This window comes from Podarcis raffonei, chromosome 4 (assembly GCF_027172205.1).
Source record: "Podarcis raffonei isolate rPodRaf1 chromosome 4, rPodRaf1.pri, whole genome shotgun sequence".
In the NCBI taxonomy this organism is placed as follows: Eukaryota; Metazoa; Chordata; class Lepidosauria; order Squamata; family Lacertidae; genus Podarcis; species Podarcis raffonei.
In genome coordinates, this window is record NC_070605.1 from 11,843,763 (window position 1) to 11,870,798 (window position 27,036).

General features: G+C 47.0%; 1 protein-coding gene across 9 annotated transcripts in view; it reads right to left on the minus strand.

The window, feature by feature from the left end:
- Nucleotides 1–5,407: 5,407 nt before the first annotated feature.
- TENM4 (teneurin transmembrane protein 4) overlaps nucleotides 5,408–27,036 on the minus strand; it is a 680,333-nt gene continuing 658,704 nt past the window's right edge. For all 9 annotated transcript variants that reach the window (XM_053385165.1, XM_053385169.1, XM_053385167.1 and 6 more), the window contains 5 exons: nucleotides 23,962–24,197; nucleotides 19,389–19,685; nucleotides 15,690–17,304; nucleotides 10,716–10,858; nucleotides 5,408–7,230 (listed from right to left, as the gene is read on the minus strand). In XM_053385165.1, the coding sequence (XP_053241140.1) occupies nucleotides 6,472–7,230; nucleotides 10,716–10,858; nucleotides 15,690–17,304; nucleotides 19,389–19,685; nucleotides 23,962–24,197 (3,050 nt within the window). In that variant the 3' untranslated portion in view covers nucleotides 5,408–6,471. The remainder of the gene's footprint in view (nucleotides 7,231–10,715; nucleotides 10,859–15,689; nucleotides 17,305–19,388; nucleotides 19,686–23,961; nucleotides 24,198–27,036) is intronic.

Consider the following 27,036-nt stretch of genomic DNA (forward strand, 5'->3'; position numbering starts at 1 on the left):
GGAGAGCTGTTGGGAACAGATAATTGTTTGCTTTTTATATCAGATCAGTTACTGGGTTCATCAAAATGCCTGTGGACACGCAGGCCCTTGCAGTGGCAACCGTCAAGAAATAATCTTTTGGGTGTGTTATATTAGTCTTCTTTTCAAAAGGAGCTCTGGTGTTCTTTGGAAGATTACTGAGGATTACGCCGTGAGATCGATAATGGCAGACAAATGTCACTCAGAGACAACTTTAAGCACAGGGAGCATTTGGGTGTGCTATAGGCTGAATTCAGTAAACAGTGGCGTTAAGACTGGGCTCTCAGTCACAACCCAGATGCTTGCATAATACACAAAGGGTTTGCATGGCGGTGGCCCAGGGAGCCCACAGCAGATGGGAGGATTCCCTGCACATAGGGAAACAAACCCACCTCAGGAGAAGAGGTTGCAGTAGACACACTAGGAAACCTACACCAGCTTTCAAAGACCAACGCCCATGATGGCAACCGCATCCGGCATTGAACAGACTGCTCTCCTATCTCTCGACAGCCGCCATTTTCAGTTTCGTCCCTGGTTGCTTTTCTTTCCTGTCCTTCCCTCAAGAAGCTCAAGGTCATATCCTGGCTGTCTCACCTCCAGATATTGGCCAGTGCCTAATTTGAGCCCATCGATACATGCGCCTCCTATTTCGTGTCAAGGCTTGACCAATGGCCCTCGTCTAAGCTCCTTCTCCTCGCTTAAAAGATGAAGTGTAAACAAGGTCAAAACAATGGCACAGGATTCCTGTGAGTTAAGGATTTGCCAGGCAAAATTTTATCTTGCTCCTTCGGGAACGTTCTAGAACTGTATTATGGCCTAGCAGGTTCCAAACTACATGTAGGGTAGCTTTCAGCTGCTGTAGGTGAGACAACTACACAAAACGTCCAGGTAAGGCCAGAAGTGATGAAGTCATCTTGATACTGTGCAAAGGGTGGCTCTGAATTTTTCAAGGTTTTGAAGTGACAGACATTTTCCGACAGTCTCCTCCCCACTTCTCCTTGAGGAGGTCCTCTACTGCCCTCCTCACAATGCTAAAATGGCATGATCTGGTGCGGGAAGTGGACCTGCAGTCTAGACACATGGCAGTCTGTTTATCTCTCATCCTGTAATCATACAGGACGCAACCCATGAAGGCAGAAGACAGTGCCCCCTTTGGGCTAGCCATCACTATTTTTACTCTCTCACTCTATGGCTTCCTGACACTCAGGAAAGCATCAGGGTAGGACCACATGTCAGGAAGTTTGCTGGTTGGCCAGGAAGGACAAGGGTGGTGAGCAGTGAAGCTTTAGAACCTTACAGCCCTAGTCGAAACAAAACAAAACAAAATTCCTTCCAGTAGCACCTTAGAGTCCAGCTAAGTTTGTTCTTGCTATGAGCTTTCATGTGCATGCACACTTCTTCAGATGCTGCACTGAAACAGAAGTCACCAGACCCTTATATATAGTGAGAGGGTGGGGAGGGGTGTTAGTCAGAAGGGTGGTGGGAATGGGTGATTAGTTGATAGGTGTGGTAAACCTGTTGATGACTGCAATTGGTCTTACAGGAAAAAGCAAAGGGTGAGATGGCTAAAAACAGCTTTATCATGTATAATGAGGTAAGAATCCAGTGTCTCTATTCAGACCAGGTCTCTCCATGGTTTTAAGTTTGGTAATAAGTTGCAATTCAGCAACTTCTCTTTCCAGTCTATTTCTGAAATTCATTTGTAATAAGACAGCTACTTTGAGATCTTGTATAGAATGTCCTGGGAGATTGAAGTGTTCTCCTACTGGTTTCTCTGTCTTGTGATTCCTGATATCAGATTTATGTCCATTTATCCTTTGGTCTGTTTGTCCAATATAGAGAGCTGAAGGGCACTGTTGGCATTTGATGGCATACACAATGTTAGAAGATGAGCAATTAAAAATTCCTGAGATGGTATGTTTGATGTTGTTGGGTCTTATTACAAAAGAATTTCAGAAATAGAGACATTGGATTCTTATCTCATTATATATGATAAAGCTATTTTTAGCCATCTCACCCCTTGCTTTTTCCTGTAAGACCTTAACAGTCGTCAACAGGTTTACCACACCTCTCAGCCAATCACCCATTCCCACCACCCTTCTGAGTAATACCCCTCCCCGCCCTCTCACTGTATATAAGGGTCTGGTGACTTGTGTTTCAGTGTATCTGAAGAAGTGTGCATGCACACGAAAGTTCATACCAATAACTAACTTAGTTAGTCTCTAAGGTGCTACTGAAAGGAATTTTTAATTTATTTTTTTTTAATTAAAATTAATTTTGTTTTGTTTCGACTACGGCAGACCAACACGGCTACCTACCTGTAGCTTACAGCCCTAGTTTAGCAGGCACCAAGAAGCCTTGGGTCAGCTTACCCCAGACTGTGCCCTGCCTCCTTCTGGGTCACCATATCGGTGGCATCTTCTTACTTTATTGACGGCATGCAAGAGATGTTGCTTGCACCATGTTAATTTATGCTTCAAGCAGCCTCGCCCTCCCTGCGCCAGGTTGCAGCTTCAGCAATAAAATACTCTTTTGAGATCTTCTGGCGTTTCCACTCCCATGCAAAGTTGCACAGCCAGGGAGAACATGTGGGCTCACTGTGCTGGGTGCATCACCAGATGAAAACAAGAGGAGCAAAGTCATCTCATGGATATATTCCCAGTCTGCCTGGTCTGTGCGTTGTAAACATTTGGGAATGGATCCATGATACTCTTTCCTCCTTCCGAACTCCCAAGTGCTTTGTCCCTAGGTTTGGGGATTATTTGACCCATGGTCAATTCACAAGGGTGGGTATTGTTTGCATATTTGTTTGCAAGCCTGGTTTTCTCTGGAGAGACGCCTAGGCACATGTTGATCTGCTTGTGAGGCCATGTGTCTTCCATGTACACTTTCTTATTTCTTATGAGCTGTGAGAATCAAATGAAAGTATGATGCTGAGATGCTGGTAAGGGTCTGGGGCAGGTTCTCCCTTGGCAAGGGGGCCAGTTGCAAGGTCCTTACCTACCTCCCCACCCCAAGTTATTTCTGTTCCTGCTTCAGCTCACTTGTCACCAGTCTCCATATCTTTCTAAAAGCATCCTCAGAAGTAAAGTAAATCACACCAACGAAATAAGGAGGCAAACTGCCCAACACTATGTGATAGCAAAATCTGGGTTTTCATGGACTACAACTGAGGATGTTGGTCTCTAGCATGGAGAATTAATGGCAGTTTCACTTTCTTAGACTGGAGGTAAAGGTATTTAGACACATGACTGTACCACCACACACCTCTGTAATAGAAGATGCGTTCTGTGTGCTCAGTTCCTTAGGTTGAATCCGTAAAAGGCTGCACAAAGGCAAATAAAGACCTTCCCCAAGCCAGAGAGGTGCTGCTGCAAGCCAGAGTGGGCCATATTGGGGTAGGCTTGGCTCAGTAGAAGGGGCAAAGCAGGTGTAGTGTGGTAGACATGTACAATGTCTCCCGATGGATTGTTTTTTTAAACTTCAACAAAATTGCAGTGGGCCTTTGGGATCCTAACTATGCGTGACATTGTGTTGCTTGCAAGCACGTTATCCCCCCCCCCCGCTTAATTTAATTACAGGTGGGGACAATTGGTTTGTGCAATTTTTATTTGCATCACAACGCGTGGGGAAGGGAGGTTTAACCCTTCCCTCCTGTCAAAATCTTGTCAAAAAAAATCCCCCGCCCTCCTCATACTGCAGTTAGAAAAACGGTTTCCCTATAGTACCAAGAATAATAATATAATTTTATTTATACCCCGCCCTCCCCAGCCAAAGCTGGGCTCAGAGTGGAATGTGTTTCCAAGTGCAGTTAGGCCCAGAATTTGACCAAAACAGTGTGTGTGTATGTCTTTCCTCACAGACCATCTGACCACTAAATATTATCGCCAGCTACTTTTCTACTTGAAGGGGAAAAGATACACGGACTGAATGCCTTTCTTTCCTGGGTGCCACTAGGGGGCGCATAGGAAGATGGCCGACAATTACATCTCTCCGACCCACAGGAGGTAATTTGGAGGCTATGTTGGGAGTAATTAGCCTCCCTACCCACTCAAGACGGTGAGTGGGGCCGTTTGCCTGCTGTGCCCGATACCACCCCCGAATTTTTGAGGGGGATGGGGGCACTAGGCACAAAAGTCCTCCCGTGGGTTCTCGGCACTCCTGGACGCTGTCTCTGATCTGCGCCACTAGCTGCAAGAACTTCAAAAGAAATAAATTGGCACGAAGGAAATGCACATACTTCAGGAAATGAGGAGGAGTGAAGGCTGCAACAGAAGAGGTCTCTGGAAAATCAAGATTTAATTTATGAGAAGATACGTCAAGATACGGTACGGCAAATGACTGATGGGGGAGGGGGAAAAATGTTTTATTTTTTTACTTATGTGATTAAACCCAAGAATCCCCTCCCTTCAAGAGTCAAAAGCCAGAAATGAGTAAGGACTTAAGCTGTGAATTTAAGGCTGTGTGGAGATAAACTTTCGAACCAAAGCATGTTTATAGAAGACTGTGGAATGTATAAGAGCTTTGTTATGACGCAGTCAAAAATGCCGACGCCATTTTGGGAAGCTTTGTCGGAGGACTAAGACCGGGGGGAGAAAGAGTGAAAGAGAGCCTTTTTAAACTCCTCAAAGAGGTCTTAAGATCGACAGAGCTATAAATCTACGGTGGAAAAAGTGGTCTTATCTCCGAAGGTGACGATTTATGGGAACTATCTGGACTTGAGGAATGACGACGGGAAATTCACACAGGAGTATTATTGGCGTTTATCAGCTTAAGGAGACCATCAGAAGAGACCATAAAGGACAAAGAGAAAATATAAGAATAAGAAGTGATGTGGAAACAGCAAGAGAAGATTGGAAAGAACTATGAACATGTGTTTGGACTATTGGAACATCTATTTGGACTTATTTGGACTGATTTGGACATTAATGCAGAAGTAAGGATTTAGATCAGAATCCTTCCTCGGATCTGGAAGTATGGGACCCCCCAACAAAATTTAAAAATTCGGCTCTGTAATTTGGAATTTATGTGGTTTGATTTGATGTGATTGGCCGGTTAATAAAATTTATTTTTTTTTTAAAAAAATGAATGCCTTTCTTTCCTGAGGGGGGGAAAGCAACAAGGGAGTGGAATTCTGATTGGGAAAATGGCCCTCAGTGAAAGGGGTTGCTGTCGCTCCAATCACACACGATTCCCCCCAGTCCCCACAGCAACACTGAATTAACAACCAAAGCCATTGAGAGATTCTCCACACACTCACACAGCCTCTCACATCCACCTCTAGTTTGGTCTATCGCCCTCGTGAGGCGCCAAGAACATCCCACCACTAATGGCGATTCTGCTATTGGCCATTTGCTGCCTCAAAAGATAACGGTTAAGACACTCAACCTGGTGTACAGAAATACTATATATTTAAGGAAGGTTTTGCCATTTGACAAATATACATCATAGGTGCTTTTTCCCCCATCCAACAGCATGTGCAAGAAAATTTATTCTAGTAGAGCGTCAATCTCTCCCAACCCCCGCACCCTGGGAAACCCCCCACCCCAGTCTGAAATGGGGTTTCAAACTAATAGGAAAACAAACCAACCAAAAGAAGTAAGGAAGATTTGCAGCGATACGTACTCTGTCGCACTCACACAAAAAACCCAAACCAAACCGGTGAACAAAATAGCCTATCGTAGTAAAAAAGACTCATTTAAAAAAAATAAAAAAGAGATTATTTCCGTCTCGGGAAGGGAAAAGACTCATCTGGCAAGTCTATAAGACGCAGCTATTTCGCCTTGCCCGGCTACTTCTGAGCTGCAGGATGGCCCAGAAATGAGTGTGAAGTGTGAAAATGACCTGCAAGTTCTCATTTGGAGGCTCATGTTTATCACGTAAAGAAGATTCAGAACAGTCTACGGCTGCTTCTTCTTCGCTTTGCTGTGTGCAGCGCAGGATGCTGAAAGCTCGCATCCCCCCCTCTTCTTCTTTCACCTTTTCTTCTTTTTCAACCCGAACAGGGTTTGCGCGGAACTTACGCAGAGACCCTTTTCTCGCCACACGAAGAAACCTAATGGGTTTTGCATGGACAAATCCCCCGATTTTTCAGAACGTTGCACAAAGGGGAAGGGGAGAAGGATGGACGAAAAGGACACAGGATTTCCACCGTGCTCACACAAAGGTGAAATATACCTTCTGGTCCGTGTTTGTGTGTGTGTGTGTGTGTGTGTGTGCATGGAGGGAAATGATAACAGTAATGGGTGAGAAGGCCAATTTTAGAGAGAAAAAATAAAACAATAGGATGTTGCATGAGTTACAGTGCAACTGTATTATCATTCCACCCCAACCTTTTTCATCACCGTTTCTTTGAAAAAAAAAGAAAAAGAGGATTGAGTACAACACAGTCTGGTATGCGGCCACAAAAGAGTAGCTGTCTTTGGCAAGAAGTCAATGCGCCGACCCTCCCTGTCACCTCCTGCCCATCTCGCTCTGTCTCATGAAATGAATGTTGTTGGCGCTGTCTGAGAGTTCGGGGTACTGCTCCACCGAGATCACAAAGTAGCCGTCGTAGCCCTGAACCCGCCCTGTGCTCAGCAACTGCTGCTTCTCCCCTTCTGTCCAGGAGCGTGTCCCCTCCTCCCCGTCCCGCAGTCTCTGCTGCTCCTGCGCCCAGGCTTGGGCAACCGCTCGCTGCCTGGCCAGCTCCAGCACGCGGGTCTTTTCCTCGTCCAAGGTCGTCCCGTACCGGGTGTTCAGGCACAGTGCTCCGTACTGGAGCTGGATGTCCGTGTAACGTCTAGTCCTTCCGTTGAGCACCGTGTTGATTTGGGAGACGGTGACATTGACGCCGTTCTCTAGGGTCCTCCTGCCGCCGCTGAGACCCAGGATGGACAAGTCTCCGTCCGACGGCCCTTGCTTGACGAAGTAGTGGGTGTCCACGCCCTCGACGGTGAAGTGCAAGTCGTCTAGGTAGTGGGCGTTGTTGAGTATGGCCGCAACCCTCCGCCCGTCTTCGTTGGCCGTGCTGATGATGTCTGTGGCCACCCTGCCATCTTTCATGGCGAACTTGACCCCTTTGCCGATGACGGAGCCCCCCGAGGCAAAGTTGTGGTTCTCCTTGGTTTCGTGGCAGCCGGCGATGCTGGAGCTGTAGATCTGCTCAAAGCGCTCCAGGGTGACGAAAGCCTTCAGTTGCTTCTGCACCTCACACTGCACTCCCAGGATCGACTGAGCAAGCAGCAGAGAGAAAAAGAGAGGGAAGAGAGGGGTTCGTGTTAGCGATGGGTGCAGGTTGAGTAAACAACAACAGCAGCGGCAGCAGCAGCAACAACAGCTTACAGCGCCTTAAAGACGAACAAATTTAGTCTTTATGGCACAGAGTTTCATGAATTAGCTGCAACACTTGTTAATAGACCTCTGGACTTTCCCCGGTTTTTGCTACAGATTATTAATAATAATTTATTATTTATACCCTGCCCATCTGGTTGGGTTTCCCCAGCCACTCTGGGTGGCTTCCAACAAAATATTAAAATACAATAGTCCTTCAGATATTAAAAGCTTCCCTAAACAGGGCTGCCTTCAGATATCTCCTAAAAGTCTGGTAGTTGCTTTTTCTTTGACATCTGGTGGGAGGGTATTCCACAGGGCAGGTGCCACTACTGAGAAGGCCCTATGCCTGGTTTCCTGTAACTTGGCTTCTCACAGTGAGGGAACCGCCAGAAGGCCCTCGGCACTGGACCTAAGTGTCCGGGCAGAACGATGGGGGTGGAGACGCTCCTTCGTTGGCAAGAGCTTCTGGGCTGTTCTGCACAATGTTATCAGGGACCTGGCTGTGATCGTAATTTAAAAAACCCGGGAAAAAAAAATTTCCCTATTATCTCAAAACAAGCTCTGTGCCTTTGAAAAGCTGCTTAATTTTAAGATCTAACGACCTTGAATACACCCTTTTAATAATACAGTACTGCATTTGGGAAGAGCGTTTTCTTCCGCGGGAGAAAAACAACTCTTGGGCTGTGTGGCTGTGGAAATAAAAAGGAAGGGGCGCAAACAGATTGTGCAGAGTTCAAAGAGACAAAGTACCCTGCCTTTGAAAATTGCTATCCATTCCATTTCATCTTCTAGCATGTATTCCCTGCCCCTTTGCCACTGAATTAGCGAAGACGAGCGGTAGAAAGTGCAACTTGAATGGGAGCTAGCGGGCCTCTGATAATGGGGAAGCTTTCAGCAAACTGTTCAGGTAGAGAGAAATGGTACAAAAAGCCCCCAGACGTATCGCGGATGGAAAGGAGAGAACTCATGTGCATAAGTAGATAAGAGCACTGAGGGAAAACCTGGGGATGTTGACAGGGAGTCCCAGCTAAACCCTGGGAAAAAGCGACTGTTTTGCTTGGTACAGAAGGAGCATCTGTCAGGACATTAACAGCACGTGTGCAGATTGCCAAAAGTGACTGTTAAACGTGGTCGCCACATCTCACGAGGGCAGATCTTTGATCCGGTGAAGGGTAAGTTGAACCACCACTCCCACCCAATATGCTTTGAATGTGGGGGCAAAAGAACCAACTTTCTCCACATGTCGTGGGCGAGTCAAAATACCAACCAATCTAGCTGTGGAGCGGATTGCAGAGGCCATTCTGGCTTCCATGATCCATTTGGCAGAATGGAACCAATTTCAGCCCAGTCACTGCCAAAACCCTGCAGAGTAGATACGGAAGGAAGGAAATGCCATGTTGCTTCTCCTTGGAGATGGCAGCAGTGGTAGTACTTCCAAGTTGGAAAAGAGAGCTACAGTCACATCGTGGTTCTCAGTGTAGGGAATTGGGGTTACGTGTTCAATTCCCTCCTTTGCCAGGAGAGCCTGCATTTCACGTGAGACAGTGGACATGTTTGAGAACTACCTTGCCATGGTCAAGAACAAGTTCCAGAGATGACAGCAGAAAAGAAGTCTTCATTTCCTCATCAAAAGGCCTAGGAGTCAATTGAGTTTTCTGGATTTTTGAGATGGCTAGTGTAGCTTTTGATAGCGATCTAGGCATGCCTGTGCTAACTGAACATAATTTTGTGCACTGGAAACAACACTTAATAGCGCTTCTAGGTGCAAAATGAGTCCTGGATGCTGCAAAAGGCCCTCACACAGATGCTACTGTAATGGCACAGGGAGGCTGCGGGGGGCTGGAAGGCACGGCCATGGCAGTTGTACATCGGTCTTTTAAGGACAGAGCACTGCTCAGTTTTTATGGCGCAGAATTGATCATTCCTACGGCCAGGAGTTAAGCGCAAGAGGCCAAAATGCTAAAGGCTTGCTTACCTGAATGATTTCCTCCTCCCATATACAGTGGATGCTCGGGTTGTGAACGTGATCCGTGCGGGATGCATGTTCACAACCCGCAGTGTTGGCAACCCGCAGCGGCGCTTCTGCACATGCGTGGGTTGTGATTCAGTGCTTCTGCGCATGTGCAAAGCGTGATTTAGCGCTTCTGTGCATGCACGACCGCCGAAACCCGGAAGTAACCTGTTCCAGTACTTCTGGGTTTCGGCAGGTGTGTAACCCCAAAAAATGCAACCTGAAGCAGCTGTAACCCGTAGTATGACTGTATACCCAAATGAACCAGACATTGTGTATTCATGATGGTCTGTGCTCATGGCGATATTCGGGGTGGCTATTCGCGACCCCGCTTTCAATACTGTTTGTGGCAGCAAAAGGATGGGTGTTTCCAACCAGTGCGTGTCCCATAACTTCCTGCTGAAACCTTGTAACTTTTGACACCACCAGTGCTCTGTTTTCATCCTTCTTCCGTTGCGTAAGAGCACCCCTCCAATGCAGTAACACTGGATGTGTGGTTTGGTATAAATCACGAATGCGCTATTATTGTACCCATAACTGTTTGCAAATGAGGTATAGGGGGTAGTGACTAAAGACACAGTCTTTTTAGTGGTGGTGCCCATTTGTCGAATGCCCTCCCAGAGCGGCTTGCCTGTCACCTCCCAACATTTTGCATCCAGTTATGGTCCTTTCAGTCCCGGGTGAAGATCATTTTAGTTTCCCAGGCTTTTCAATCTTAAAATCTGTTGGTGCTTTAAACATTATTTGCACTACCATTGTTTGGTTTGCATTTTTCTTCTTTACTTTTCAATTTTTTTACTGTAAACTGTCCAGAGAACGTTGGCTATCAGGCAGTATATAAAAGGTTGTCAATGCATAAATATGACTAAGGTTCAGTGCACCTGGAAGCAGTTATGTTTAGATCTGGAGAAGTGGTCCGCTGGCTATTTACCCCACTGAACGGGATGGTAGTTTGTGGAATAATTTAATGATTCCAATAGGGGGCTTTCTAGAAAGAGACAGTGGCCTGGTTCACACATCACATTAAACCATAGTTAACGTTTAACTATAGTGTAACGTGAATGAGCAGAATGCTGGTAGATTATGCCCAGAAATCCCTCCTTCACACCTCCCCCACTGTTGGCTGTATCAATGGAGAAGCTTTAGCTTGTCATCTTAAGATTTGTGGTTGGCTTCTTTCCAAACAAAACAACCAAGGCTTAATCTTGGCTTACTTCTCATGGGTTGCTTGTGGGTCCAAGCATCACGATAAACCAAGGCTCGTGGTTTGTGACAACGCATGGCTCAGCCTGGAGTATGGGAAGAGCAAAACTGGGCCTTTTGAAAATTAAACTATGGCTTACTGTGATGTGTGAACAGTGAGGTAGATTACCTTGCTATTGTCCCATTCTTGAGTCTTCAGTTGGGTGTGGATGAGTTCATAAGACGGTTCCACAGCATCCATGTCTGGTTTAGGATACCCAGGGATGACGTTGTGCAGTTGAAACCCAAATGTGAGCAGCCAGCTGTTGACATCTGGGATGCGATAAACGAGAAACCGAAGGGTTAGCTTGTTTATTATACTTTATTGCCTGTAGGCACCTGGAAAGAAAGGCAGGTAACTTGGAAAGACCTTCCACCCAAAGTATGTGTGTGGGTGGGGGGAAGGAACTGACTATATTTGCTCATGTCCATTCGTGCAATGAATGAGGTGTAAATCTGAAGCTGCACATTTCGTAAGATGTCTATAGTGGCCACACGGCAACTCTACTTTCTCCAGATTTTAGATTGCACAAGTTGGCCAAACGGGAAACAAATGCACATCATGCAAGCAGGCCGGTGGCTTGCTTCTCCTTGCTATATTCTCAGAACTCCGTGTTATCTGCTAAAGATTCAGGAGAGGGAAAATCCTTTGCTGGCCATGGAAAAAGCCTTCCTTCTGTGTCTTTGAAAATCTGACAGAGAAGAGGCAAAGTTGCTTTTTTATTATTTCATTACCATTAAAATTAAAGCACTTTGCTCTCAACAGCCATTCACTCTCCATATCAATAGCAGCAGCAACCAGTTTCTTAATAGCTTTGTGGTGTGATCTTCTAAGTTATGCAGAAATCTACCCTGCTTCTGAGCAGTAGGCTATTATACCACTAGGAATAAGCCAGTGTCATTTATTGGAAGGGATAGAGGTCAGGAGGAGACATTTTTTAAAGATGTCCGAATGCTCAAAAGACAGTCAGGGCAACATCCAGCCATCACAACGTAGATGCTTAGTCCTATCATTAAAACCAATGGAACCCCCAAAGAATTTAGCATCTGCCCCAAATATCAATCTGCTGAAAATGAAGCAGTGTTTATTTATCTGTTAAGTAAAAACAGTGCATTTCATAGGACACTGGGTACATTTTGGCTTCCACTCAATTTGGTTCCCTATATGTCAGAATGAATTCATTTTGGGGGCAGAGTAAGGAGCATGGCTATTGGAAACGGGGGTAATAGAAATGTCAACTCAATCTGCTCTTTCCACACAGAAGAAGAAGAAGAAGAAGAGTTTGGATTTGATATCCTGCCTTTCACTCCCTTTAAGGAGTCTCAAAGCGGCTAACAATCTCCTTTCCCTTCCTCCCCCACAACAAACACTCTGTGAGGTGAGTGGGGCTGAGAGACTTCAGAGAAGTGTGACTAGCCCAAGGTCACCCAGCAGCTGCATGTGGAGGAGCGGAGACGCGAACCCGGTTCCCCAGATTACGAGACTACCGCTCTTAACCACTACACCACACTGGCTCTCACAAGCCAGTCACATAAGCATTCCTTTTCCACCATGAACATAAACTCCAATTAATCCTAGGTATCCTTTGCCAGTTCTCCTTTAGGTGATCTTTTACAACGCTCACAGCAGAATCCTAACATAGGTTTATTCAGAAGTTCCCCCGCATTCAATCAGATCTTATCCACTATAAGTGTGTTTTGAATTGCAGTCTTCATTTCGGAACCATCCCCCAAAATCCCCTCAACTTTAGGGATGGGAGAAATCTGTAAATTGTGGTTTCATCCAGTTTCTCAAATTTCCAATCTTATATTCAGTTCTACAACAATTTGCAATTATTATTATTTTTAATTACAGGTGGGTAGCCGTGTTGGTCTGCCGTAGTCAAAACAAAATTTAAAAAATCCTTCCAGTAGCACCTTAGAGACCAACTAAATTTGTTCTTGGTATGAGCTTTCGTGTGCATGGTATCTGAAGAAGTGTGCATGCACACGAAAGCTCATACCAAGAAAAAACCTGGTTGGTCTCTAAGGTGCTACTGGAAGGTATTATTTTTAAGGGGTCCTCATGAAAATTCACCATCTAAGTGTGAATTTCTATTAGCATTCACATGCTTGTATGCAATTTAGTCTAATACATGTTGGTTGCAAGCAATTTTGTCTTGTAATGCATTTTTGGGATCTTAACTATATTATTATTGATTTTGTTAAGAAGTGCAAACATAAAAAAGAAAGCAAAGAAGACAAAATGTCAACCATAAAGCGCCACAGTCTGGAAGGACAAAAGTACAAGGGCTCAGCACAGCTCCAAAGGAATAAAGTATGGACTCGTGCAAAGATTCCCTCTGCAAATAACAAAGATTTTTAAAAACAACAGCATTCTCCACCTCTGAGTGCCATCATTATTGAAAATAAAGGTTGCAAAAAGGCTTAGATTAGCCAGACATTTGCCTATACTGGTGGCGCTGAACTACTCCATTGAAATGAGACTGTATTTTAATGTTTTAATGTTGTTTTTAAGTTGTATTTCAATCAATTTGTTTTTATATTGGGTATTAGCTGCCCTGAGCCTGGTCTTGGCTGGGGAGGGCGGGGTATAAATAATTTTTTTTATGATGATGATGATGATGATGAACCTGTGATCCTCCGATGCAAAGCATGCGCTCTACCACTTGAGCTACGGCCTGCCCCCCTCATATACTCTGCCATTCCTGTCTCCGTGTCTTTTGCTTTCAAACCAACTCCCCAAACTTGCTGCATTTTCCCACCCCTCTTTATCCAGCAGGCCATTTCCTCGCTTCAAGTCCTTCGAGACTTGCTGAAATCTTCCCGTGCTACTGAATTCTTCCCTACCGCATTCCTGCTACTGTTACGTCAGTGTGTTGCATCTGTCCACGCTGTGTTATTCCCCCCCCCCGAATGCACATTTGCTCCCACCCGCGAATTACTTGCCCCAAATTTAATACCGCAGCGACTCTGGTGGGAGTTTGGTCAAAGGCTGCCGTCTCTCTGCTCTGGCCTATATTTAAGGCACATGATACTTGTTTTTCCTCCATCCCTTAAGTAGCGCTTCTCATGGCTGAATTAACGCTTAATCGCATTGTTATTTTTAAAAGGCTTGATAAAAAGGTCACGATTAGAAAGGACTCAGCCGCTGCTCTCCTGGAGCGAGCCTCCTTAATGCAGTTTATTTAGATGCAATTTTGAATTTGGGCTGCCAGCTGATGCACACACGGATACCTCTGTGCAACTGATAGGAAATTAGGAGAACATTAATCATCCTTTAATCTGCAGGAAGGGGATTATCGGGTCTGGCTGAGCCCCTTGCAAAACGGAGAGCTTTGCAGTGGGACTTCGCAAAACCCAGCAATCAGCTGATTGTCAAGCCGTGAGGAGTCCCTTGCAAAATGATTTGCAAGACCCGTGTGGACAAGCAAAGGTCACTTGACCCCTGCCCACTTGGCCTTCAAGACTAGATCCAGCCCCCTTCCATGTGAAGGACTAAAAAGGGGGAGAGGGACCCTTTTTGCACGTTGGCTTAAACTACCGGAGTGGGTTTTTGATACAACCAAGCTAGGGAAAGTCTAGTGTCTATTGTGTCCTCTCTGGCAACCTCTAGGTTATATTACTGCAGCAAGTTATATGTGGGGCTGCCTTTGAAGATGGCTCAGTAACTGCAGCTGGTGCAAAAATTGGCAGCCAGACTGTCGAACAACACAAGACGGTCTGAACATATAACACCAGTTTGGGCACAACTGCGCTAGCTTCCAATGAGCTTCCGGGCTCGCATTGAGGTGCTTGTTTTGAACTATAAAGCTTGTATTCAGGACCATAGCTGTCAACTTTCAGATTTGAAAATAAGGGACCAGCAGCCTCACCTTTCCCAGGGACAGTGTACGGGATATCTAACACTCCGGGATAGAAACGGGAAGCAGCGGGAAACAGCGCTGGAATAAGGGAATTCCCCGCAAAAAAAGGGAAGGTTGACAGCTACCTCTTCCCACTTGAACCCGGACCCTGCATTTATCATCCGTGTGCCCCCTTTGAGGGAGGTGAGGAGTCATAATCTTGCTCCAGTGGTCCTTGTGGGCATTTCCCGTCCGCCATGAGTAGGACTGTTCCCAAGTTAACCCCTACCTGAAACTTGAGAGAGCTGTAGTTAAGTATAGAAGATTCTGAGCCACACTGGTCAAAAGTCAGCTTTTAAAAATTATTAAGTTGTTTATGATGAACAGGCGGCTCGGCCAGCGTCTGTCCTCTTCCAGCTCACCTAAGTCAGTTCTACTTGGTTTTTGGAAATGAGGCCTGCTCGTGCAATGGGACTTCCTCCATCCCCTCCCTCTGTGTGCCCTGTGCACCCCCTAAATCGGCTCTGGAGGGCTGGGAGAAGCCCCAGATCAGGTTTAGGGGGCACGGGAGAGGAGAGATTGGAGGGAAGTCCTGTTTCATGAGTGGACCTTGTCCCCTATGCATGTACGCCACTTAGTGCTACCGCTTTGATTCCCCTCCTCAGTCCTTACACCTTGAATGTTTTTAGATGCGACAGAGATTTGCAGTCCTTTATAGTGTTTTCTGCTATAAACCAGTTTGCACAAGTTTGTGGAGTGTTTAAATCAAGGGTTTCCACCTAGTTAACTGACCTGAGAGAATAACAACCTCTGCATGAATCAATGTACCTTGTTATAGGGAAGTTTTCAATGTTCAATGTTTTATTGTGTTTTTAATATTTTGTTGGGAGCTGCCCAGAGTGCCTGGGGCAACCTGGTCAGATGGGCAGCAAATAAATAATAATAATAATGATGATGATGATTTGCTTTAGATACTCTTCCTTAGCAATCTAAAGAAACTGCTTTTTTCTATCTAGCTACCATGCAACAGTTGAAACAAAACAAGTACGGCGAGAGATTCAGCTTTTAACTCCAAAGTATAGAACCGTATATTAGCTGCTCTTTCCAATGAATTAAAAAATAATTCGTGAGAAACTGAAAATACCTGGGTGCAGATTTTAAAACTGACATTGTTTTAAAGAGACGCGTAGTCAAATACGGTGCAACTGAGCTGACTGGTGGACACGAGGCCAGCTGGGCTGGCCAAAAATGAACCTTACCTGTCATGTAGCACTTGATATCCTGAGAGTTACTGATAGGATTGTTATTCTTGAACATGTAGAGACTGAAAGGCATGATATTGCTGCTGCTGAGACGTTTCCAAATGTCGTGGTCCGGGCTGGTCCACCGGCCGGCGAGCACATCATAGTCTCTCTTCCCCATGTGTATCAGTTTGGTGAGGGGATCGTAGAGGCCTCCATGGTAGCCGATGATGATCTGGAAGTTTGGGTTGGTGTCAGTGTAGATTTCCCCATAAGCCGTGTACAGGATCTGCTTGATCATGAGGCCCGTCCCACTGAAGACGGCCAGAGGAGTCCCGATGTTGTCACAAGCGATGTAGAACTCGTCCCCACTGCTGAGCTCCATGGCAAAGAGGTGGCCCTGCAGGTCGTAATAGAGGGACGTTATCTCAGAGCTGGAGTGGTTGTACAGGTGGGTGACTTTGGTGGGGTTGGTGAGATCCGCGTAGAAGAACTGCAGGTGGTGGCCGTGGGCCGTTTTGCTGGAGACTCTCCTCCCAAGTCCGTCATAGCGGTACTTCACGCTCCAGCCACTGGCTTTGTTGTACGCCTTGATGAGCAGCCCTGCGGAGTTGTACTCGAAAACATCGTTCCCTCTTTGTCTCAAGAAGCCGTCTTCGTCCATCTTATATTGCACGTCCCCCAGCCTCGTGATCCTGTCCCTAAGGTCGTACCTCAGAGGCGTGAGGCGGGCGCTGTTGCCGGGACTCAGCAAATGGAGGTTCCCGTTCAGGTCGTAGCTATACCGCCAGAGTGGCTTCTCATTGATCGACACAGTCTGCAGCTGCCCGTCGGCATCGTACTCGTAAGAATACCTCGTTGTGTTTGCGTACGGACCGACCTTCAGCTCCTTCTTCACCACCCTCCCCATGTTGTCGTACTGCACCGTCATCCAGTACATAAGGGACCTGAATATCTCGTACTGCACTTCCTTCATCCTGCCGTAAGCGTCAAAGTGTTTCGTGTGAGTCATGACGGCGGTGGTGATGATCTGGTTGATGTCGTAGTAGATGACCCCAAACTTGCCGAACTGCTCCGTCTTGCCCGACACGTCGTCGTACCGGTAGAGGTCGATGGGCAACGGCGTCTCGTTGATCACCGCTTGCATGCTGGTCACCCGGAAGCTGTTGTCGTAGTTGTAATCAAAGCGGGCGTTCACCATGCCTTCCTCCGTGAAGCGGAAAATCTGCCGGTCAATGAGGGGCCCGATCTGCCGGTACCGGATGGTGCAGGTGAACCCTTCGTTTTGCAGGTTTATGGTCTTCAGCATGCCGGCGGTTTCGTCATAAGTGAAGCTGATCTTGGTGGTGTCGTAGAGCATTTCAGCCAGTTTGGACAGCTTGCCGTACTTGTAGATGACCCGCCTCCCCGTCCCCAAATGATAGGTGTGGAGAAGCTGCCGCTCCTCGTTGAAGTCCTGAACGACAGAGGCGTTTCCCTCAGGGGGCCTGTAGATGTTCCGGTAGTAGCCGATGGAACGGATCGTTTCAAAGGTCTGCCGGGCTACGTTGGGCATGGTTACCGACGATAAACGGTCGTTCTTATCGAACTCGAAAATGTACTGCCTCTGGCTGTGGAGAAGCAGCACCATGGACTGTAACCAAGAGAGAAAGCAGTTATTATCCTTCATTTTACAGCCGTTGGAAATCTGAACTTTCTCAAGCAATGAAATTCTTTACTGGCACTGGGGGGCATTCAGTGTAGTGCTATGGCAATTGCTCCATCAGCTTGCCAGGCGGAATGACCCCCCACCAGGTGTACTAATTTTTTGGGTGTTACTGTCCCTTGGCAGAATTTTGGTAGCAGGATTTGTTGAGTTGGATCTGGTCCATTATTTTAATTTTAATTATCATTTGCAATTCTGCCTCTTTTAGAAATAGTGCCCCCTCCCCCTGAAATTTCTGTAATCAGGGCAGGGGAAGTACACTTGAAGACTGAAACATCGGAAAACGCCTTGCAGTCTCCTATTCTGTGGTACTGATAGCTTACTTCCTCCTGGTGCCCCTGTAATAAAAAAATTGGTGGATGTCAGGGCCTGGCTGGACGACCAGGAGTGATGGGAGGAGCCAGCTGGAGAACCCCTAAGGGAAGCCCCAGAGAAGGAGGGCTCAGAACCCAGGGGTTTGTGGTGGGATGCAGAGGAGAGGTCAGAAGGGGAAGATTAGGAAGAGGTGCTGGATACTGAATGGACAACAGGGTTCAGTGAGCAGGAGGAGCCTGTGACAGGGAGCAGTTCAGACTCTGTGGCTGAAGCAGAGGAAGGGGGTGGGGCCAAGGGACTGCTCAAGACTCGTGGGAGTCTCCTTCGCTGGATGCAACAAGTTCTCCTCCCCCTGGTCTCCAAGAAGGTGCAGAACAACGAGGAGAGCAGAACAGAGCCCGGAGGCGCGCAGACACAGTTTGAGACTGCTTGGGAAATATCTGGGAAAGGAGAAGTCTTAGGAGGGGATGGAAGGCAGGGGCCAGCAGTCCTGGCAATTGCTCTATGTGGGTATGAACTAGTGGGAAGGGTTGCTGAGTTGTATGCCATTTCCTTGAACAAAGAAGACATGCATTGGCTCCCAGTACTTTTCCAAGCACAATTCAAAATGTTGGTGCTGACCTTTAAAGCCCTAAATGGCCTCGGTCCAGTATACCTGAAGGAGCGTCTTTACCCCCATCGTTCAGCCCGGACACTGAGGTCCACCTCTGAGGGTCTTTTGGAAGTTCTCTCACTGCGAGAATTGAGGTTAGAGGGAACCAGGCAGAGGGCCTTCTCGGTAGTGGCGCCCGCCCTGTGGAACACCCTCCCTTCAGATGTGAAGGAAATAAGCAGCTATCCTATCTTTAGAAGATATCTGAAGGCAGCCCTGTTTAGGGAAGTTTTTAATATTTAATGCTGCATTGTTTTTAACACTCGATTGGGAGCCGCCCAGAGTGGCTGGGGAAACTCATTTACTGCTGCGTAATGGAGCTTCTTCCCCCATTCTCTTTTCTCAGTGCCTTGCCCAAATCTGCTCCAGGGGGTGCACCGGGTGGGGCGAGGAGAGACAGGGAAAATTCTGTTGCACAACTGTAAACCCTTGGATTAGCTGGATACCATAGCAACAAATTAATTATGGCATAAGCATTTGTGGACTGGAGTCCACTATCATCTGACGAAGTGGGCTCTAGTCCATGAAAACTTGTGCCATAATTAATTTTTCAGTCCTTAAGGAGCCACAAGACTCTATTATTGATAGATCCAGTTTCTGAAACAACCCAAATCCCCTGTTAAACTCCACCGCTGAACGCTAAACAGCCCAGAATTCCATGAGAAGAGGGAATTGCTATGCTCAGAATTAAGAGCAATGTGGATTTACTTGTCGACAAAGCGGGCTGGTGTCTTCTTGGCTTGTGTGGGATATGGGAGTGGTGCTGTTGCGACCAACTCCAGAATCCCCAAGACTACGCTCCTTAAGACTGAATTTCAGGGTCAGTACCTGAGCTAGTACATGAGCTGCTAGAATTATTAAATGCGAGTAAAAATGAGGACTAGGAGAAAACATAAATTGAGGGATGTGGCGTTCAAAGCTGCTTTAGCTAAGATTCCTGCATTGCAGGGGGTTGGACTAGATGACTTTGGGGTTCCTTCCAACTCTACAATTCTATGACTCTATGCAGGCTACAAGTTTAGCAGCATCTTTTTGCATCCCTCACCTTCTCCAAGTACGTGTAGCTCCAAGATTTGCCATCGGCAAAGATTCTGGATGTAATCCTGCCAGACTGGTCGTATTCCATCCTTTCCGACATGGTTCCCCTTTGGATCCCAGCAATATGTCCTCCCGCGGAGTAAGTTACATTGACCCCGTTCAACCTGCTGCTAGGAGACCAAAGCGTGGGCCGGCCGGCTTGGTCGTAAAGGATCCTCAGGGTGAACTTGCGGTGGTCGTCGTAGATCTTCTCTGTCCTCGTCACGCGGTCAAAGTCTAACGACAGCAAGTTCCTGTTATGTACCTGCAGCAGAGGAAGGGAAAGAGTGAAGCATCAGTACTGAACAGAAAGCTGGAGGGTGAGCTGCTCTGCAAAGCAACCAAGTCTTCTTCAGGGCTACAATTTCTGGATTTGAGTTTCTTTTTTTGCAAGCAACTCCAAGGGGTCTCTGACAAGTTCCAAGACCCTGGATGCTGTTCAAATCAAATTTTAAGCAAAGAACACCTACTGACATGAATGGACCTAACTTAGTCATATCCACTAATTTCAATGGTTCTGCTCCTGAGTAAAATTTAGTTGCTGGTCACCCACAGCAAGAGAACAGGAAGGACAATAAAACGAATCTTCACACGCAGCTCAGTTGCTGAATAGAGGAATTAAGGCCGCAATCCTATACACCAGCCTTACTCAAGTTGGAGCCTTCCAGATGTTTTGAACTGTAACTCCCATCAGCTCCCATCATTCATGACAATAGGCTGTGCTGGCTGTGCTGGGATGATGTGAGTGGTAGTGATGCGAGTGGTAAGTTTGGGAAAGGCTGCTATACACAATTACCTGGGAGTAAGCACTACTGAACTCAGTATTGCACTTGGTCAAAAAAAATGAGAGGCACAAATACAAGATGGGTGACACCTGGCTTGAGAGCAGTACATGTGAAAAGGATCTAGGAGTCTTGGTTGACCACAAACTTGACATGAGCCAACAGTGTGACGCGGCAGCTAAAAAAGCCAATGCAATTCTGGGCTGCATCAATAGGAGTATAGCATCTAGATCAAGGGAAGTAATAGTGCCACTGTATTCTGCTCTGGTCAGACCTCACCTGGAGTACTGTGTCCAGTTCTGGGCACCACAGTTCAAGAAGGACACTGACAAACTGGAACGTGTCCAGAGGAGGGCAACCAAAATGGTCAAAGGCCTGGAAACGATGCCTTATGAGGAACGGCTAAGGGAGCTGGGCATGTTTAGCCTGGAGAAGAGGAGGCTAAGGGGTGATATGATAGCCATGTTCAAATATATAAAAGGATGTCACATAGAGGAGGGAGAAAGGTTGTTTTCTGCTGCTCCAGAGAAGCGGACACGGAGCAATGGTTCCAAACTACAAGAAAGAAGATTCCACCTAAACCTTAGGAAGAACTTCCTGACAGTAAGAGCTGTTCGACAGTGGAATTTGCTGCCAAGGAGTGTGGTGGAGTCTCCTTCTTTGGAGGTCTTTAAGCAGAGGCTTGACAACCATATGTCAGGAGTGCTCTGATGGTGTTTCCTGCTTGGCAGGGGGTTGGACTCGATGGCCCTTGTGGTCTCTTCCAACTCTATGATTCTATGATTCAGTGGTTAACCTCACTCTTGTATCATAGACTTATAGAGTTGGAAGGGACCATAAAAAGGTAAAGGTACCCCTGCCAGTACGGGCCAGTCGTGTCTGACTCTAGGGTTGTGCGCCCATCTCACTTAAAAGGCCGGGGGCCAGCGCTGTCCGAAGACACTTCCGGGTCACGTGGCCAGCGTGACGAAGCTGCTCTGGCGAGCCAGCACCAGCGCAGCACACGGAAACGCCGTTTACCTTCCCGCTATAAAGCGGTACCTATTTATCTACTTGCACTTAGGGGTGCTTTCGAACTGCTAGGTGGGCAGGAGCTGGGACCGAGCGACGGGAGCGCACCCCGCCGCGGGGATTCGAACCACCGACCATACGATTGGCAAGTCCTAGGCACTGAGGTTTTACCCACAGCGCCACCCGCGTCCCTAAGGGACCTAAGGGACCATAAGGATAATCTAATCCAGGGGTCAGCAACCTTTTCCAGTCGTGGGCCAGTCCACCATCCCTCAGATCAAGTGGTGGGCCGGACTATATTTTGGAAAACAAATTCCTATGCCCCACAAATAACCCTGATCTAATCTAATCCCCTGCAACAAAGGAATCAGTTTGCCCAAAGTACGTAGGACCTGAACCCTGAGATTAAGACCCTTATGCTCTGTCCTCAACTACTTCTTTATTAAAATTAACAACTCATCTATAGCTGCGTTTCAGTTAAAAAAACAACAACCCACTTTTTGGAGATCCAGCAGCTCAGGTATATTAAGTATAAATGAATGAATGGATGGATGTTAAGAAATCACAAATCTCTCAGTGCAAATGTGGTTTGGCCCCAAAGACGTTTTAAGGTAGGAGTTCAGCTGACAGTCGACAGAACTGTTTGCAGATATCTTTGTAACACCGAATTGGTCTGCCTACGGGCCTGAAGCCCTTAGAGCACATCCTTGGGGATCCTTGTCCTTGTGTGATTGCTTTTAATTTCCATGAGATCCTTGTCCATTCTGTGGACAAGACCAAGCCAGGGGAGACGTCACTGAGATAGGAGTGAGAACATGCTAGGAATGTGGTCTTGGGACAGAATTCTACCCTGCTACGTTCAGCTAGGCATTTGATGGCTGAAATCTACCATTGCTAGTAATCTTGCAATTATAAGGTGTGGGAGCGTGTGATTGCTTTTAATTTCCCTGAGTTTTTATTTTAATTTATTGTTGCGTCACTTATGCGTTTGCTAGCCTGGGCTACCTTGGAAGGAAGGGAAAGATATGTTTGATAAGCAAATGGCCCCTTGTAATAAGAGCTCATATCCCGGGCATAATGAGTCACAATTGCAAGGCAAAAATCATACGACCACTGCGGAAATTTCAGCACCAAATATGTGGAGTGTAGCAAGCTCTCTGCAGCGTGACTGTACACCATGTGAAAGGTTGTAGGGGCAAGGTTAGGACACTCTACTTAGCCAAGCCGCAGCTTAACAGTTGGCAAGGTAATCTCCGTAGTGCTGCTGGGAGCTATGGTGCAATCTGTCATTGTGACAACCACCTTTGCTGTCTCCCCACCAGAATCCCAGAGACAGACCTCCTGTTTTAAGCATGTCCCAGGTTAAATAACCAAAGTGAATGTATCAGACTGCAAAGACACCAGCCTGTGCAACCTAAGCGACGGGCCGTTTTTGCACCACTATTTACGGAAGTTTGCATTTGTGCGAAGGTTGTAGCATTATCTGAAGCGGTGTAGTATAGCAAGCGTTTTCGATCCAAGGGTGTGTGTGTGTCCGGCGAGTGACTGCTGGCTATGGATTTTTAACGCTGCTGAAGAGCGGGGCTGATCAATCTGTAATAGCCATAGGACCAATTAGAGGTCTAAAATGTTATGACAACTAGAGGGCCATTGAAAGGTGTTGGCCTGCGAGGTGCTGGAAGAGGATACAGACACTGAACAGTGGGCTAGGAAAACCAGAAGGATGGAGTCCGTGAACAAGGCATGATGCAAACGTGTGTGTGTGTGTGTCTCCTTTTGTGTGACTCCAAGGGTTCTTCTGGTCCTAATGTTTGCAACCCACAGCAGCACGTCTGTGCACGCGTGGGTTGCAATTCGGAACTTCTGCGCATGCACAAAGTGCGATTTAGCGCTTCTGCATATGTGCGAGAGCCGAAACCCGGAAGTAACCCGTTCTGGTACTTCTGGGTTTTGGCGGTCCGTAACCCGAAAAGACACAACCTGAAGCGTATGTAACCCGAGGTGTGACTGTATAGGAAGGATGCTCAGCAATGTATTTTTAGGGCAAATGGTACCCGGGGAAGCCAATAAATTTTTGGGGGGGCTCCAAGAGAGTGGGGCCCTAAGCTATAGCTTGTTTAGCTTATACGTAAATCCAACGCTGGGTAACACTGGCAACCGTGGGACACGGGTGGCGCTGTGGGTAAAAGCCTCAGCGCCTAGGGCTTGCTGATCGAAAGGTCGGCGGTTCGAATCCCCGCGGCGGGGTGCACTCCCGTTGCTCGGTCCCAGCGCCTGCCAACCTAGCAGTTCAAAAGCACCCCCAGGTGCAAGTAGATAAATAGGGACCGCTTACTGGCGGGAAGGTAAACGGCGTTTCCGTGTGCTGTGCTGGCTCGCCAGATGCAGCTTTGTCACTCTGGCCACGTGACCCAGAAGTGTCTCTGGGCAGCGCTGGCCCCTGGCCTCTTAAGTGAGATGGGCGCACAACCCCAGAGTCTGTCAAGACTGGCCCGTACGGGCAGGGGTACCTTTACCTTTACCTAAATCCAACACTGGGCCAGTCGCACTGCCTATCAACCTAACCTACCTTAAGGGGTTGTTGTGTGGGGACTAAAGGGGAAACTACGGCATGTATGCATGCCACCTTGAGCTTGTTGGGCTGGGAACGCAACAAATAAGTAAGCATCAATACCAGTTTCTTATTCCTCATGGTGGTAAAGGGGACGTTGGGGACTGAACCTACAATGCACAGCTTTTCCCACTCACCCTCAGCCTGCGCCCGAAGACGGTGATCTGACCCCTGGCCTGCTCTTTGCGCTGCCTCCACTCAACCAGGTTGAGACCATTGTCAATGGGGAGGGTGACATTCCTCTTCCCCACCGTAGGGTTAACTGTGCCGGCCAGAAGATGAGGCTCAGTCTGCAGGGCCACCTCCATGCCGTTAGCCAGGATGAGCCGCAGGGAGCCATCTGCGCCGATGTAATAGCTGTTTCGCACCTGATCTGTAAGAAAGAGGATGGGGGGAGGAGAGAGAGTGATCCAGAGTGCTGAAACTCAGCTGCTGAAGTCATGTAAATAATAATAATAATAATAATAATAATAATAATAATAATAATAATATTATTATTATTTATACCCTGCCCTCCCTGGCCAGAGCCGGGCTCAGGGCGGCTAACACCAATAAAATCACAGTAAAAACATAATAGGGGAAAAAGAGAGGGGGGGGAAACAACCAATTTAAAATACAGGTTAAAATGCAATTTAAAATGCAGCCTCATTTTAAAGTAGCTGATAAATCAAGACCATAAGGGGAGGGAAACATAAGGGTCAGACTGAGTCCAAACCAAAGGCCAGACGGAACAGCTCTGTCTTGCAGGCCCTGCGGAAAGAGGTCAAGTCCCGCAGGGCCCTGGTCTCTTGTGACAGAGCGTTCCACCAAATCGGGGCCAGTACTGAAAAGGCCCTGGCCCTAGTTGAAACCAATCTAACCTCCTTGAGGCTCGGGACTTCCAAAGTGTTGTTATTTGTGGACCTTAAGGTCCTCCGTGGGGCATACCAGGAGAGGCGGTCCCGTAGGTACGTGGGTCCTAGGCTGCATAGGGCTTTAAAGGTCAAAACCATGAAGTTTAAACCAGGGAAGAAGAAGAATTGGGCTGTAGGCTCAGTAGCAGAGCAGCTGCTATTCTGGTTTAATCCCTTGCACCTCAAGGTTGGGTTGGGAAGAAAGCTCCACCTGGGGATACGGATAAGGTCCATTATCTGACTGTTGACTCAGGACACTAAACTGTGCTTTTCTATTTAATTTTCACTTTCTTCTGTGTATATTGTAATGTTCTCTTGCTGCTATGGCCATTGGCTGAGGCGAATAAAGTTTCTATTCTATTCTAAACCTCCACCTGAGACTTTGGAGAGGTGATGCCTGTCAGCGTAGACCAGGGTTTCCCAAACGTGGGTCTCCAGTTATCGGACCGCCATCATCTCTAGCTAGCCATCTCTAGATGAACCATATTCTGATTCGGTATAAGATATTGTTACAAATGTTGGGTGCCTCTCTCTCTGCCGAGCGGTGGCAAGTGATCATGGGGTTCCAGGCATTCTCCCAAGTTCTGTGTTCCTTTGGAGAACTGAAGACACGGCAGAAACTGTCGTTGCTTTAAGAAATATGCTTTATCCACCTATTTGCACCTTCAGCCTGAATGGAGGGGGTCCAGTTCTTACAGCATGGTCATTTCAAGAGGGGCTACTGCAGTGCAGCCCTGAAGTCAAAAGCATCTCACCCAGCCAGCCTTCAGCCAACCTGCCCAAGATGAATCTAAGTCTTTCTTTTTCCTTCTTCTTCCCAGTAAAGATAAAGGGACCCCTGACGATTAGGTCCAGTCGTGGCTGACTCTGGGGTTGCAGCGCTCATCTCGCTTTATTGGCCGAGGGAGCCGGCGTACAGCTTCCAGGTCATGTGGCCAGCATGACTAAGCCGCTTCTGGCGAACCAGAGCAGCACACGGAAACGCCGTTTACCTTCCCGCCGGAGCGGTACCTATTTATCTACTTGCACTTTGACGTGCTTTCAAACTGCTAGGTTGTCAGGAGCAGGGACTGAGCAACAGGAGCTCACCCCGTTGCGGGGATTCGAACCACCAACCTTCTGATCAGCAAGTCCTAGGCTCTGTGGTTTAACTCACAGCGCCACCCACGTCCCTCTTCTTCCCAGTACACCTTCCTAAAAATTCTCTTTTCCTGTCACCTTACACTCAGTTACCCTGGCAACCTTCCAAACACCCAGTCTCTGTTTACACCTCAGGGCAAAAGAGCAGGACACTCATCTTGCCTTGCCAATGGCTCTCAATGGCCCCATATTGTTTCTTACTGGACCCCAGGCTTGGCCAAGTCATTTTGCATAGGCTAGCTCAAGAATTCCTGTGCAGCTAGTATTTCCCCCTTCACTTCCCAAATCACCAAAATCCTACCATTTCTTAATTTCTAGGGTTCTGTGACAATATTTTCTAGGGTTCTATAACAATATTTTCCTGTGTTGCTTTTTCATTATTAGAATTAATATGGGAGAATTATTTAGTGCCCAACCAATTGCTAGTTTCAGGTTATATGAATAAAGCAGTATTCAAACTGCTTTTCAAACTGCTAGAATTGTCTCAGAGTTATTTATTACTGCTCTTGTGCCTTTAACAAGCTGTAAAACAGGCAGAAATTCAGTAGGTGAAGCTATACATTTCTCCATCCCCTGTTAAATTTCAGTCTCTCAGGTTGCTGTTAAAAAGCCCAAGGTCTCGCTGCCTGTTCACATGCGTTTTATGTGTAATTAAGATTTTTTTTTGCCCCAATATGCATCGCTTTACCCTTTTCTTTTCTTTTTACATTGCATGGCATTTGTGATTTTTCCAGGTGAAACTACGGGGTTTGCCTTGCCCAACCCACCCCGCTCTCCAGTCCTGGAGCTGGTGCTGATTTAGAATGATGTACCTTTATAGTTGTGCTGAGCTGCCGAACAGGGAGATGCTTGACCACAAGACAATTATTAGACCCTCACCCCCAGATGCATAAATCTCAGCAAATCAATTAATTCCCCGAAGAGCCCCGAGCAGCAGCTACTGTGGCTTAATTAGACTCATGAGGAGGCGCTAAATTCCCTTCCCAGCGTTTGCCAGACATCTGAACGCTTCTAAAATCCGGCTGGTCCAATTAGAAATGGGCTTGATTTGTCTACATGACAGGGAAACTTATGGGGCTGTAATATAATGCGGAAAGGGCAGGTAACAGTTCCATCTCCTTTGCCAATGTGGTCACTTTCAGATTGTTGTTCCTGGACTCACAGCTCCCATCAACCCTG